The sequence below is a fragment of the Alosa sapidissima genome, chromosome 11 (genome assembly GCF_018492685.1).
Source record: "Alosa sapidissima isolate fAloSap1 chromosome 11, fAloSap1.pri, whole genome shotgun sequence".
NCBI lineage: Eukaryota > Metazoa > Chordata > Actinopteri > Clupeiformes > Clupeidae > Alosa > Alosa sapidissima.
Genome location: NC_055967.1, coordinates 22,503,721 through 22,520,516, shown reverse-complemented (window position 1 = coordinate 22,520,516; position 16,796 = coordinate 22,503,721). Strand labels below are relative to the sequence as shown.

Here is a 16,796-nt window from a genome sequence, read left to right as displayed (position 1 = left end):
CTTGACAATTGACACAAGCCTGTGTACCCCTAAATATGTCATAATATTCCAACATTATATGTTATTATTAATGGCTAGACTTAGGAGTGCCTTGACAACTGGAAAAAAAATGGTAAAAATACAATTTCTTGGCACAAAATGCACCTTTCAGACATTATTATGCACAAATTGGTGTTTCATTTTAAATCTAAACCACTTCCACAATAACAAAAACGGAATGTCACTTAATAACAGAAGCGTTATGTCATATAAACGTTTATGACTTGTTTATGACACATTCATGACAGTGTCATGTCACTCTTATGTCAACACTGTCAAGTAAAGTGTAACCAAAGAGTCTTGAATTTGATCTAGCGTTTATGGCTGGTCGACACAACAGACACTCATCAGAAGTCCACAGTTGGCGGTTGGGGATGTACAGCTTCATCATAGAATTGAGATAGCAGGGAGCAGATCCAGTAAGAGTCCTATAGGCCAAGGTAAGAGATTTAAATTTAATTCTGGCCACTATAAGGAGTAACTAGAAGAGGAGAGAATGGAGAATGGAGACTGGAATTCTTATGACTTGATTACATAGCAGGGCAAAGGTGTGTGTGGGACCAGAATGTTTCCCCTTTCCCCTCCGCATCCTGGGTGATGTCCTGCTGTGAGACTTGATCCTAAAACCCCTGTGGGGAGAGAAGGCCACATACTGAACGCCTGCAGGGACCAGTTACCTGGGAGGTTTTACCGATGCTGGTATAGGTAACACTTTCACTCTGATAAGGAATAATATGATGTGGTGGGTGGAAGCGGGATTAGATTAGAGTGATGTTACAAACCTCTATACAACCCTATGTAATGTTCCATGATGCAACCCCATGTAATGTTCCATATGATGCAACCCCATAATGTTGATGCAAGTCATACATCATCAGTGGCCGATTTTGTCATTTTAAAGTTTTAAAACATTAGGGGCCCTATTTTGACGATCAGAAACGCAGTACATAGCGTATTCTTATCACGACGCAACGCTTATTCCTATCTTACAAATCTTCCTTCAAATTTTTCACCATGCACTTCTCTTTTAGTGAACAATGCGCCCAGGGGTATGGCAATTAACAACCTAAGGTGTGGTCTGGCGCATTATCTAAAAATCTCTATCTTACACCATCTAAAAAGCATTACGCCACTGACCAAGAAAAATCTGGTCTTTAGTGAAAGGCGCATATGAAGCACAGCTTGTAAGCAGCAACTCCTCTGTAAGATAAATGTCCTTAGGTTTTTTATCCAGTCATTCGAAAATTATTGGGGTAAGTGTTGCTTTTTTCAGGCTATGTTTTTGATGGTAACCCATTGTCAGTAAATAGTGAAAGTAATTATTTGAACTCCAATGAGTTCAAATAATAGACGAGTGCAGATCCGTGGAATACCTGTTCCATACATTCTTGCGTGCAAGCAGAGTTTAGTGGAAAAGCTGTTCCATATGGTCTCGCTCGCAAGCAGATTCCTTCAAATGTGCCGCTGACTATCAAAATACCGATGCGCTGTTTGAAGTTGCGCTGCTTGCTGTTAAAGGGAATGACAGATGTCATTTTCAGTGGTTTAAAGGATGTTACGCCCAAAACACACCTATGATTAAGAAACATAAGAACCACCTTTTTGCACCAAGCGCCCAACGTTTGATAACAAAACCACACCGAATGTGGACTGGACAAACCCCTAAATGTATTTAAGCTATTCACCACTGACCATGTGTTTTAGATTGCCAAAATATGGCCCAGAAGTTTGCTTCATGAGAGTCTTATTAGAGCACTTTCCTGTATTGTACAGTGTATGAAGATCAGGCAGGAAACTATAAATTGTTTAATGTACAGATTACAAACAAAAAGTTCTATTTAATAAAGTTTATTCCTGAAAAATATACAACATTCGTTTTTAAGTTGAAATCACTGACAAAGCCAAGTGTCTTTCGAAAAGCATTTTACCACTTCAGATGTTCTTTTGGAATTGGTGGCTGAAAATATAAATGCAATGACGAACAACTAAATAAAATAAGAGGCATAGATACAACATAACATGAATATGAAACAGTCAAAACGTAACAGTCAACAGACAGAAAAAACACACAAGATTCTAGTTAGATTTGCATGTAAAAGAGTGGAGGAAGGGGTCGTGCCCGAGATGCCCTGTGTGTGTGTGTGTGTGTGTGTGTGTGTGTGTGTCTACTGGTCATGGTGTCACACAATCACCATGAGAAATACCATCAAAGCCAAATACACACACAGCGGGCAGGTGACCCAAGCGCCATGCTGTCCCCCTCTATGAGCTCACACACGAGATTCAGTGACGTGCCATTTTGCTGAGTGAACAAACTGGCTTCAATGGGGCCATTGGAAATACACATGACTTGTGTTACATGGTGTTCTTTGGAAAGAATACAAATTTCAGCTGAGTAACTGAAGTGAGAAGAGCAGCCGATGTGCCGACACCAAACCCACTGATGTTAGCGTTAGCATCGAGCACTCAGCACTGTGCTATATTCCGGTCATCTTATTGAATGGCTGCACATCAGTGATGCTGGAGAAGTACCTCAACGAGCCGGCTAACATTTGTCCGCCAAGTTATCATAAAGGTCATAATTTTTACTGAAAACTCCATCAAAGTCTGATTCAAATGGCCTCTCATTGACAGTCTGAGAGAAGAGCTGGTCCCTACAATACAAACAGAAGAGAGTAATGAGTTAGAGTTGACAGGGCTGAGAGACAGACAGAAGAGAGTGATGAGTTAAAGGGTAACAGGGCTGAGAGACAGACAGAAGAGAGTGATGAGTTAACAGGACTGAGAGACAGACAGAAGAGTGATGAGTTAAAGGGTAACAGGGCTGAGAGACAGACAGAAGAGAGTGATGAGTTAACAGGGCTGAGAGACAGACAGAAGAGAGTGATGAGTTAAAGGGTAACAGGGCTGAGAGACAGACAGAAGAGAGTGATGAGTTAGAGGTGACAGGGCTGACAGACAGACAGAAGAGAGTGATGAGTTAGAAGTGACAGGGCTGAGAGACAGACAGAAGAGAGTGATGAGTTAAAGGGTAACAGGGCTGAGAGACAGACAGAAGAGAGTGATGAGTTAGAGGTGACAGGGCTGACAGACAGACAGAAGAGAGTGATGAGTTAGAGGTGACAGGGCTGAGAGACAGACAGAAGAGAGTAATGAGTTAAAGGGTAACAGGGCTGTGAGACAGACAGAAGAGAGGGATGAGTTAGAGGTGACAGGGCTGACAGACAGACAGAAGAGAGACTTGTGTCCGTTACATGCAAACAAATCATCCAATTCCAGTCTGATTATACTCTTTACTCCACTTACCAAAAGAAGTATGCTTAAAGTTAATTTTATTAAGAAAATACAAGTGCAGTTGAAGTATCATTCCCAAGTTTACTTTATGTTGTAAGTTTACTAGTAAACATGTTGCTACTTCTAAATACTTCTTCGGATTAAATTGGCCCATAATTGTATATAATAGTATACTTTATTTTGTACTGCAACCGTACTGACATCTATACTGTAAGTAAACTAGTGTCGATATATTCTAGCCCCTGTTCATGATAGTATACAAGTGAAGTTATAGGTGTACTGTTAGTGTACTAATGATGAATGGAAAATGGACTGCATTTACATAGCCCTTTTACTTTTTCGAGCACTCAAAGCGCATTACAATGTCATGCCTCACATTCATTCATTAACACATACAATGTGTCTTGCTCAAGGACACTTGGACAGGGTTGGGCTCGAACTGGCAACCTTGCGGTTGCTGGACAACTCCTCAACCTCCTGAGCCACTGCTACCCACTGCCATGACACACGTTTTAGTTCATGAAAGTAAACTTCAAGTACATCCTCAGTAAACTATAAGTTTAATAGTTTTTATACTGTATACTGGTTTCCATTCAGGTATTATTTTTATAGTTGAAGCAAACATTTAACTGTCCTTTAAGTAGTCTTAAAGTTCACTAATATAAACACTACCAGTGGACTACACATACAAAAATTCACAACACATAATCTGAATAAAGAACATGTTTTCTTTATAAATCAAAATGTTCAACCAAATATTATATTGGATGCCAAAACATAAGTAATCAACCCAACCCAGTTTTAACCCAAACACAGTCTTTACAGAAGGGTAATATTAGAATCTGTCATGCAGCCTCTCAAAGATCAGTCCCTGGCTACAAGTACAAGTAAATATACTAATAAATATTAATATATAGTAAGTATACTTAAGTATAAGTGGCAAGTATAGGCTAGATATACTTCAACCTTTATGTATACTTATCTGTATAAGCCTTATCAGTATTAAGTATATCTCTGATTAGTACACAAAAAGTAAATTATACTATTTTAGTTTAAAACAAGTATACTAACCGTACACTTCCATAAACTTATTTTTGGTAAGGGTCTGTTTAAATTTTTAATGTAAATTGTGTAATTGGATTCAAATCCAATTTTATGAAATCGGAATGAATAACCTGAAGTATTCGATTTCAATCTGATCACATCTGTCATGTGACCAATACTCCGATTTTAGTCGGAGTTTATCATGATTCTTGAACAAACATATGTCATCATGGAATCGGATTTTTACAAGTTCAGTATAGCATGTCAACTATACAATTCCGTATTCTAATACTAATCCGATTGGTATTTTAATCAGATTTTTCTGCACTTGTAAGCACACTGACTGAAACGGAACTGAAACAATGACGGCAGATGGGCTGCGGTAAACACAGTCACAAGCATTACACTCAGGCGCTGGGAAGCCTGCTGTCTCTAGCTCACAGTGATCATTTCATACTTGTCCTTCAGGCTGTTATCATCCTCTTCCTCCTCTTCCTCTTCCTCCGGCTCCTCATGAGGTTTCTCGGTATGGGAGTGGTGCATCTTGATAAACAGGAAGTAGATGATGGCACCAACCACACCCCCTCCCATTGGCCCCGCCACAGGGATCCACCACCAGTAATCTGCAGTGCTGAGGATAGAGCACAACACACAGCACAATACAGCACAACACAACACACAGCACAATACAGCACAATACAGCACAACACACAGCACAATACAGCACAACACAACACACAGCACAATACAGCACAATACAGCACAACACACAACACACAACACAATACAGCACAACACAACACACAACACAATACAGCACAATACAGCACAACACACAGCACAATACAGCACAACACAACACACAGCACAATACAGCACAACACAACACACAACACACAGCACAGCACAGCACACAACACACAGCATAGCACAGCACACAACACACAGCACAGCACACAACACAAGACGCAACACACAGCACAGCACACAACACACAGCACAGCATAGCACAGCACAGCACACAACACACAGCACAGCACACAACACAGCACAGCACAGCACAGCACAACACAGCACAGCACAGCACAACACAACACGCAGCACAACACACAACATAAGACAACACAAAACACAACACAACACACAGCACAGCATAGCACAGCACAGCACACAACACAGCACGCAACACACAGCACAGCACAGCACAGCACAGCACAACACAACACGCAGCACAACACACAACATAAGACAACACAAAACACAACACAACACACAGCACACAACACAACACACAACACAGCACAACACACAACATAAGACAACACAAAACACAACACAACACACAGCACAACACAACACAATACAACATACAGCACAACACAAACGCACAACACAACACAACACACAGCACAGCACAGCACAACACAACACAATACAACATACAGCACAACACAAACACACAACACAACACACAGCGCAGGACAACACAACACACAACACAACACACAGCACAACACAACACAACAAACAACACAGCACAGCACAGCACAGCACAGCACAGCACAGCACAGCCCAACACAACACAGCACAACACAACACAACATCACACAACACACAACACAACACAGCACACAACACAACACAACACAACACAACACAACACAGCACAGGACAGCACAGCATGCAGACACAGCAGACACAGAGATGTCAGATCAGATAGAGATATTTTAATCAAAGGTAGTATTTCACTAAACGCCTGTTTCACATTCACATCAGCATCTCCCTTCACGCTGCCCATGCCCACTCTCCCCTTCATGCCCACTCTCCCCTTCATGCCCACTCTTCCCTTCATGCCCACTCTCCCCTTCATGCCCACTCTCTCCTTCATGCCCACTCTCCCCTTCATGCCCACTCTCCCCTATGTGCCCACTCTCCCCTTCATGCCCACTCTCCCCTATGTGCCCACTCTCTCCTATGTGCCCACTCTCTCCTATGTGCCCACTCTCCCCTATGTGCCCACTCTCTCCTATGTGCCCACTCTTCCCTTCATGCCCACTCTTCCCTTCATGCCCACTCTCCCCTTCATGCCCACTCTCTCCTTCATACCCACTCTCCCCTTCATGCCCACTCTCCCCTATGTGCCCACTCTCTCCTATGTGCCCACTCTCCCCTATGTGCCCACTCTCTCCTATGTGCCCACTCTCCCCTATGTGCCCACTCTCCCCTATGTGCCCACTCTTCCCTTCATGCCCACTCTCCCCTATGTGCCCACTCTTCCCTTCATGCCCACTCTTCCCTTCATGCCCACTCTTCCCTTCATGCCCACTCTCCCCTATGTGCCCACTCTCCCTTCATGCCCACTCTTCCCTTCATGCCCACTCTCCCCTTCATGCCCACTCTCCCCTATGTGCCCACTCTCCCTTCATGCCCACTCTTCCCTTCATGCCCACTCTCCCCTTCATGCCCACTCTCCCCTATGTGCCCACTCTTCCCTTCATGCCCACTCTCTCCTTCATGCCCACTCTCTCCTTCATGCCCACTCTCCCTTCATGCCCACTCTCCCCTTCATGCCCACTCTCCCCTATGTGCCCACTCTCCCCTATGTGCCCACTCTCCCCTATGTGCCCACTCTCTCCTATGTGCCCACTCTCCCCTATGTGCCCACTCTCTCCTATGTGCCCACTCTCTCCTATGTGCCCACTCTTCCCTTCATGCCCACTCTTCCCTTCATGCCCACTCTCCCCTTCATGCCCACTCTCCCCTATGTGCCCACTCTCCCTTCATGCCCACTCTTCCCTTCATGCCCACTCTCTCCTATGTGCCCACTCTCCCCTATGTGCCCACTCTCTCCTATGTGCCCACTCTCTCCTATGTGCCCACTCTCCCCTATGTGCCCACTCTCTCCTATGTGCCCACTCTCCCCTATGTGCCCACTCTCTCCTATGTGCCCACTCTCCCCTATGTGCCCACTCTCTCCTATGTGCCCACTCTTCCCTTCATGCCCACTCTTCCCTTCATGCCCACTCTCCCCTTCATGCCCACTCTCCCCTATGTGCCCACTCTTCCCTTCATGCCCACTCTCTCCTTCATGCCCACTCTCTCCTTCATGCCCACTCTCCCTTCATGCCCACTCTCCCCTTCATGCCCACTCTCCCCTATGTGCCCACTCTCCCCTATGTGCCCACTCTCCCCTATGTGCCCACTCTCTCCTTCATGCCCACTCTCCCCTATGTGCCCACTCTCCCCTTCATGCCCACTCTCTCCTTCATGCCCACTCTCTCCTTCATGCCCACTCTCTCCTATGTGCCCACTCTTCCCTTCATGCCCACTCTCCCCTTCATGCCCACTCTCCCTTCATACCCATTCTCCTCTTCATGCCCACTCTCTCCTTCATGCCCACTCTCCCCTTCATGCCCACTCTCCCCTTCATGCCCACTCTCCCCTTTATGCCCACTCTCTCCTTCATGCCCACTCTCTCCTATGTGCCCACTCTTCCCTTCATGCCCACTCTCCTCTTCATGCCCACTCTCCCCTTCATGCCCACTCTCCCCTATGTGCCCACTCTCCCTTCATGCCCACTCTTCCCTTCATGCCCACTCTCCCCTATGTGCCCACTCTTCCCTTCATGCCCACTCTCTCCTTCATGCCCACTCTCTCCTTCATGCCCACTCTCTCCTTCATGCCCACTCTCCCTTCATGCCCACTCTCCCCTTCATGCCCACTCTCCCCTATGTGCCCACTCTCCCCTTCATGCCCACTCTCTCCTTCATGCCCACTCTCTCCTTCATGCCCACTCTCCCCTATGTGCCCACTCTCCCCTATGTGCCCACTCTCTCCTTCATGCCCACTCTCCCCTATGTGCCCACTCTCCCTTCATACCCATTCTCCTTACACGCTGCCCGTGCCTGCTGTCCCTTTCATAATGATCGTGCTGGCTGTCCCTTGGGTGACAGGCTGTAAACATGGCGTGCATGATATTACATAACAGCACAGGATCAATCAGCGCTGGAGCAAGTGGTTGAAATACAATAAGCCTCCATGCTGATCTGCTCGCTATTTTTTTCCTGTGATAGAGACGGCGTTGGTTAGCTTTACTGCAAACTGCTTTTAACTCTCCTTAGAGAACGTTTACAATGTCAATGTCAAAACATCATGTTACTGTGTAAATAGAGATGATAGGCCTACTCGTAGTTATCTCCTTTGCAGCAGATCTAACTTGAACGTTATTACCCCATGTAATTGGGAACGTGTCTGCACTCACGAGAGTGAGAGAGAGAGGCAGGTTCCAGCTGGCTTGCCATTGTTGATAATTGATATCTTCTTCTTATAAGAACATTTTAGAAGGAAATCATAAAGGCAACAGTAGTTCCCACTACTAACCATTTATAAACTGTGAGAGGGCACAGCCATAGGTACTGTACAGCACTAGCTATAGCGGAGCGGGCAGAAGATCATTGAGAAATAAACGTGAATTATTCTTAAAGCAACAGTGCACAATTTATACATGTGTTAAACAGCATCAAATTAGCAGCATTCTTTAAGCAATTAATATTTTAAAACAAATACTTTTGATACTAAATGATAGGCTATAAAAAATGGGGGGGGGGGGGGGGGGGGTTGTGCGGCCGGCCAATTTTCAAAACCCATGTGGCCCTTGAGCCAAAAACTTTGCCCACCCCTGCCCTATGGTGTGTTACCTGAACACCTCCAAGCCCCATCCGGCCACAAAGGTGAAGAGGCGTGGTCCCAGGTCGCGGGCGGGGTTGATGGGGTAGCCACAGTTCATGCCCATGGACACACTGATGGCCAGCAGGGCCAAGCCCACGGCCAGCGGCTCCACACCATGGGGTGCCCCGATGTTCTTCCCATCTGTGATCGCCAAGATGCACAACACCAGCATACCCGTCCCCACCACCTACACACACACACAGAGACAAAAAACACACACACACAGAAAACACACACACACACACACACACACAGAAAACATACAGGCACACACACATAGAAAAAACACATGCACAAACACAAACACACAGAGAAAGCACACACGCACACACACACACACACACACACACACAGAGAAAAAACACACATACACACACACACACACACACACAGAAAACACACACACATACACACAGAGAGAACACACATTCAGATAGAGAACAACCAGCAAGCCTGTCCCCACCACCTACACACACAAAGAGAGAGAAAATACATACTCACATAGAGAACAGGCCTGTCCCAACCACCTACACACACACACACACACACACACACACACACACACACACACACACACACACACACACACATACATACATACATACATACATACATACATACACACACACATACACACGCGCGCGCGCGCGCGCGCACACACACACACACACAGAAAATACACACACACACACACATACATACACACATACATACACACACACATACACACACGCACGCGCACACACACACACACAGAAAATACACACACACAGAAAATACACACACACTCACATAGAGAACAACACCAACAACAGGCCTGTCCCAAACAACTTGACACACACACACACACAGGGGCGTAGCACAACATCTTGGGCCCTATGCATAGGCAGTCCTAAATATAATAAAATATATTCCAGACTTTTCAAGGGCCCTCCCTGCCCTTGGGGCCCTAGTAATCTGTACTGGCTTTACCCCCAGTCCGACACCCCTGCACACACACATAAACACGAACACATAAACACAAACACAGATACTCAGCTCCACAAAAGCTTATCGATCTCAACCACCAAAACAAACAATGAAGCACAGACTCAAAGAGCACTCAATAGTAATGCACACCTCCACACACACACACACACAACGCAAACACTCACTAATTGGTATACTGTATGTGCTGTCATTAGTTGTCTCTCTCTTAGCACCCCACCCCCCCCCCCCCCCCCCCCCCCACTGATGGGACAAGTATTTAAAATTATATAACAGACTATAACACTAACGCATAGACACCACTTGGTCCACTGTCCATTGTAAATGTGTTTAATCCCACATAACTATAAAATATAAAGATTATTCTGGCCAACCACAAGTAGCACACTAATGGGGCTGATGGCCTCAGGACTGAGCTGTATCCTTTTGAGGCTGATGGTCCTTAGGAGGACTGAGCTGTGTCCTTTTGAGGCTGATGGCCTCAGGACTGAGCTGTGTCCTTTTGAGGCTGATGGCCTCAAGACTGAGCTGTGTCCTTTTGAGGCTGATGGTCCTCAGGAGGACTGAGCTATTTGCTATTGAGGCTGAATCTCTTCTCCTAATGGCCCCATGCAGTACAGCGCAGGGAACTGGCACGATCAATGTGCATTAGTCCCACTTAACCAAGACCAGCCCATCTGGGAGCGACTGAACCTCTCAAACGGACCCATTTAGATGCCCTGGTCTAGTGACCCCTTTTAGCTTTTGGGCCAAAATCCTCCCACATCAATTCAGGTTGTTTGGGTCGGTCTTATATAACTCTACATGTTGGCACATCAAGGAGGAAACAGGAAAGCAAACAGAGGAGGTGATGGAAGAAGTTATGATTTGTGGTATGATGTAATTTCCTGTCACCTGATCGATGATGCCGTTGAGGATGGACAGGTGTCTTCCTGGATAGGAGGCGAAGATGTGAGCCGTGGCGTTGATGCCCGTCACCGACAGGATCCCACTCGTGAAGTCCATGAAGGCGTCTAGTGATCACAGACGGACGGGAGTTTAGTGTGTGTACTTGAGCTGATGTGTGTGTGTGGGGGTGGAGTGCGTGTATGTGGGTTTAGTGTGTATAGTTGAGTTGATCTGTGTGTGTGTGTGTGTGGGGGGGGTGAAGTGTGTGTGTGTGTGTGTGTGTGTGTGTGTGTGTGTGTGTGTCTGTGTGTGTGTGTGTGTGTGTGTGCATCTCTGGACCACATACGGCAGAGAGAGAGTCTTCCACTGAAAGGTCCTCTGAACAGCCCTGTCTGTGTTTGTCATTCACACTCATGAACGCCACTTAACCCTCCAACTCTCCAGCCTACTACTGTGTGTGTGTGTGGGTTTAGTGTGTGTATTTGAACTGATGTGTGTGTGTGCATGTGTGAATGTGGGTTGAGTGTTTGTTGTTTAGCTGATGTGCATGTGTGAATGTGGGTTGAGTGTTTGTTGTTTAGCTGATGTGTGTGTGTGTGTGTGGGTTGAGTGTGTGTTGTTGAACTGCTATGTGTGTGAGCGTGTGTGTGTGTGTGTGTGTGTGTGTGTGTGTGTGTGTGTGTGTGTGTGTGTGTGTGTGTGTATGTGGGTCGAGTGTGTGTGTGTGTGTGGGTCGAGTGTGTGTGTGTGTGTGTGTTTATTTGGGTTGAGTGAGTGTTGTTGAGCTGCTGTGTGTGCGTCTGTAGCGACTCCCTCTTAGCAGTGCCCTGCAGGTGCTATTAGCTCAGTGTGACGGAAAAACTCAATACTCTCCGTCTGGGGTGAACCTCTTTGCTTCTGACCACAGTGGCAGCGGACACACGCAAGCACACACACACACAGGACAAAGTGATGGAGTGGGGACAGCTTAGGGGTTGTGTATGTGTGCGTGTGTGTGTGTGTGTGTAGACACAGAACGCTGGGGTAGATATGAGAGTAGTGTGGGGACAGGTCGGCAAACCTAAGTGGACATTCTGTTACAATGCTGCCATGTCAGTGGCACATCAGAGTGATGTCACTTCCACCCACTGTAGTAGAGGCCAAAGACTGTGTGTGTGTGTGTGTGTATGTGTGTGTGTGTGTGTGTGTGTGTGTGTGTGTGTGTGGTGTGTGTGTGAGATGTCACTTCCACCTACTGTAGTAGAGGCCAAAGACGGTGTGTGTGTGTATGTGTGTGTGAGTGTGCACATCAGAGTGATGTCACTTCCACCCACCGTAGTAGAGACCAAAGACAGCGGCGGCGCCAGCGAAGGCTCCGATGAACTGGGCCAGAACGTAGATGGGGAACTTATAGAACTTCAGCTTCCCCAGTAGAACCATCGCCAAGGACACCGCTGGGTTTAAATGGCCTCCTACCAGAGACCAGGAGAGGGGGAGAGGAGAGGAGTAGAGATGAGAGGAGGAGGAGAGAAGAAAAGGAGGAGGAGAGGAGTGGAGAGGAGAAAAGGAGGAGAGGAGAGGAGAGGAGTAGAGAGATGAGGAGGAGAGAGGAGAAGGAGAAAGGAGAGGAGTAGAGAGGAGGAGAGGAGAGAGAGGTGAGGAGGAGAGGAAGGGGAGGAGAGAGAGGTGAGGAGTAGAGAGGAGGAGAGGAAAGGAGAGAGAGGTGAGGAAGAGAGAGGAGAAAAGGAGGAGAGGAAAGGAGTACAGAGATGAGGGGGAGATGAGAGAAAGAGAGGTGAGGAGGATGTGGATGAGAAAAGAAACAGCTGTTCATCATAACCAGCATTCTACAAACTACAAAAGTCTGAAAGTCCTCTGTACAGTCAGATCTTATGAGGTCATTTTCTCAAACCAAATAGGACCTAAAGCCGATGACATCCAATACTTCTTGAGCAATGTGGTTGTGTGGTAAACACTACCTTTAAGGATAAAACTCCAGACCTCCTCCTGGTTTCAAACCTACATTACTGGCAGAGATTTTTATATCAGTCTAGGAGATCATGTGTCTGAAAAACATGACTTGCCTTTTGGTGTGGCCCAGGGGAGCTGCCTTGGTCCCCTGCTATTTTCCCTATATATGCTTCCATTGGGAAACGTCATAAGTCAGCATTATGTAAACTTCCACAGCTACGCAGATGATACCCAATTGTATATTTCTGTGGAGCCAACTAACCCAGATGGCCTTTTCTCCCTCACTGCATGCCTAACCTCCATTAATCAGTGAATGACCAAACATTTTTTGAAACTAAATGATGACAAAACAGAGGTACTTTTGGTTGGACCAAAACTAAAGCGAGATATTGTTCTTAGTAATCTGGGGAACTTGGCGCACCAGGTCAAACCAAAAGTAACAAGCCTCAGTGTCATCTTAGATGCAGAGTTAAGTTTTAAGCCCCATATCAGTAAAGTTACTCAGACAGCCTATTTCCACTTGAGAAACATTGCCAAAGTGCGGCCCTTTTTAACTCAACAAGATGCAGAAAAACTAATTCACGCCTTTATCACTAGCAGGTTAGACTACTGCAATGCACTTTTCACTGGTCTTCCCAAAAAACATCTAAAGAAATTGGCACTCATACAGAACTCTGCGGCTAGACTTTTAACTAAGACTAAGAAGAGAGAACACATCACCCCTGTGTTGGCTGAACTGCACTGGCTCCCTATTTCCTATAGAATTGATTTTAAGGTTATGTTAATTACTTACAAAGCTCTGAATGGCATAGCACCTTCATATATCTCTGAGCTTTTAATATCTTATCAACCACAAAGGAAACTTAGATCATCCAATTCTAATCTTTTAATCGTACCCAAAGTGTTCCACAAACAAAGTGGAGAAGCTGCTTTTATCCATTATGCCCCCAAACTATGGAACACCCTGCCTCTGTACATCAAGCAGACGAGTTCAGTAAATATTTTTTAAAAAGATCTGAAAACATACCTGTACAGGAAAGCTTTTAGTTAACTCATCTTATCCTGTAGACTACTTTTTCAGATTATTCTACATCTGCTGCTATTGGAAGGCGCAGCCAGCCAGAAGCAGATGGGCTCCCCCTATTAAGTCAGGTTCTGCTCAAGGTTTCTTCCTGGAATATGGGAGTTTTTCCTTGCCACAGTTGCCATATGGCGTGCTTGTGGGGGGTAAGAGGGTTAAGGCTGCCAGTCTTATGACATGTCATTTTCTATATTTTTGATATGTTGCTGAGTGGATCATAAACGGCCCCAACAATGAAGAAAAGTGATTGATAATGACTGACTGACTATTATTGTGTTACATGCTTCAAATGTACTTTGAGCTGCATTCTGTGTATGAAAGGTGCTATACAAATAAAGCTTATTATCATTATTATTATTATTATTATTAGACCTCTGTCCCTGCAATATCACATTCTTATAACAGTGTGTGTGTGTGTGTGTGTGTGTGTGTGTGTGTGTGTGTGTGTGTGTGTGTGTGTGTGAGAGAGAGAGTCAATCAATGTAGCTCACAGGACTGTGTTCAGCGCCCAGGGCAATATCTGACCTCTGCCAGACTACTACAGATGAGCTCTGACTAATCAATTACACACACATACACACACACACACACACACAAACACATATACAAACACATACATGCATAGTACATGCACTCATAAACACACACAAACACCCATAAACACACACAGACACCCATAAAGATGCACACACACACACACACACACATGCATGCATACAAAGTATACGCACTCATATAAACACATAAACCATAAACACACACACACATACACAAACACACACACACACACACGAGTCTGGAATCTGAAACAAACACGTGGGTCTGCTTGAGCCCAATCACAATTTACCGTGTGTAAAATGAAGAAGTTTATTTTAGTTACCGATGACGACAGGACAAAAATATAGAATATATATTTATGTTAGAAAATGGGTGTATTTTTTACAATGACAATTGTCACGTTTCATTCAGTGTGAAATGACATCAGTGCAACCCTGTTCTGCAAATCTGATCAATCTTCTATTCAGCTAAAGAGGCTGTGTTCTCATGAGATTTAACTTTCAATTCGATTGATACTGAAAACGCCCCTGATCTTTTTCACTGATTGATCTGGTCCAGGGATCTCTCCATCAATAGTTTCTTTCCACTGGCACTCACATGTGAGCGGGCTTGCCATGTAAGCCAGGACATCACATCAACAACCAGCTGCAGAGTACACATTAGCCTACGCTATCATATTCTAGCCTACATTAGCCTACACTATCATATTCTAGCCTACACTAGCCTATACTCTACGCTAGCCTACGCTATCATACTTTACACTAGCCTATGCTATCATACTCTACACTAGCCTACGCTATCATATTCTATTCTAACCTACGCTATCATACTTTACACTAGCCTACGCTATCATACTCTACACTAGCCTACGCTATCATATTCTATTCTAACTTACGCTATCATACTCTACACTGCTATCATATTCTATACTAGCCTACGCTATCATACTCTACCTATGTTCCCCGGGTCCTATGTTCCCCGCTTTGTATGGGACCGGGAAACATAGGACCCTTTTGTAAAACCCTAACCATAACCCCGACCGGGGAACATAGGGATCACCCCCTCTATCTATAGCCTACGCTATCATGCTCTAGCCTACACACTACACTATCATATTGTAGCCTACACCAGCTGCAGTGCACACACTAACCTACAGTACATTATTTTCTCTTTCCAATGACACTGATAGTATGTTTGTCAAAGACCATGTTTCTCCAACCTAACAAAAATACTAATAGATTTAGGAATAACTTCTTTCCCAAACCAATAACAGTCTTAAATGCAGCTAAACTTTTTTTATGATGCAGATTGCACTGTTACCCAGCACGTTATCTACATTAGATAGGCTATTTATTATCCACTTAGTGTGAGTGGGCAAGTTGTGTTTTGTTCATTCATTTACTGTACATTCATTCATTAATTCATTCAATAACTTAAGTTTTGACACTTGAAGTAGTGCAGCTATTTTTTGTAAGTGTGTGTGTGTAGTGTGTGTGGCGGTGTGTGTCGGCATGTGTGGTGTGTGTTTAGTACCTGATACTCCTCCAGACACGTACACCCCCATGATGAGGCCAGTGGTGAAGCCGATGTGGATGGTGAGGCTCTCCCCTAGCGTGTTCCTGCTTAGAACCGTCTGGGCCACGGAACCACAGCCAAACAACTGCACAGAGGAGGAGAGGAGAGGGTGAGGAGAGGAGTGTATCATTGCTACAATCTGAGTCCATCCCAGCCTCATGGTCATCCAAACATGAACAACAACAGCAGTACTCAAACTTCATCTACAGAAATAGAAACACAATGGCAACCCAGACATAAAACAATCAATAAAACAATCACAAATAACAAACAATCATAAAACAATTTTCATCATTCTAAGCGTCTGAAAGTGCTTGTAGTAAACTTTGTAACACAACACAACTCATAAAGCCTGAAGACGTTTCTCTCAGGACATACGGCAAGTTGACTCAGACAGACGGACAGACGGACAGAGGGAGGGCAGGAGCGCGTTAGGCTTGTTCTTACCACCAGCACGAACGTGCCCAGCAGCTCGGCCAGGAACTCCTTGAAGATGCCATGCTTGAGGGCACACTTGCGGGTCATGGTCCTCTGGGGTACGGCACAGGCTCCTGTCCCTCTGATGCTACACACACACACACCTCGCTCCTCTTTCACTGTGGACGATGCTACTACACACGGACCTTTCTTCTCTCTCACTGTGGATGATGCT

The 16,796-nt window shown here is 45.3% G+C and overlaps 1 protein-coding gene across 2 annotated transcripts in view; it reads right to left on the bottom strand.

Annotated features, from left to right (window-relative positions):
* Nucleotides 1-4,721: 4,721 nt before the first annotated feature.
* Nucleotides 4,722-16,796, bottom strand: part of LOC121724540 (aquaporin-9-like) — a 12,098-nt gene continuing 23 nt past the window's right edge. The window contains exons 1-6 of one of the 2 annotated variants that reach the window (XM_042111180.1): nucleotides 16,592-16,796; nucleotides 16,103-16,229; nucleotides 12,294-12,431; nucleotides 10,987-11,105; nucleotides 9,075-9,292; nucleotides 4,722-5,008 (exon numbers count right to left, since the gene is read on the bottom strand). The exon at nucleotides 16,592-16,796 is cut by the window's right edge and continues 23 nt beyond it. In XM_042111180.1, coding sequence (XP_041967114.1) covers nucleotides 4,810-5,008; nucleotides 9,075-9,292; nucleotides 10,987-11,105; nucleotides 12,294-12,431; nucleotides 16,103-16,229; nucleotides 16,592-16,669 — 879 coding nt within the window. In that variant the 5' untranslated portion in view covers nucleotides 16,670-16,796 and the 3' untranslated portion in view covers nucleotides 4,722-4,809. Of the gene's footprint in view, nucleotides 5,009-8,770; nucleotides 8,807-9,074; nucleotides 9,293-10,986; nucleotides 11,106-12,293; nucleotides 12,432-16,102; nucleotides 16,230-16,591 lie in introns of those variants that run through there. The other variant, XM_042111181.1, reaches the window with a different exon arrangement.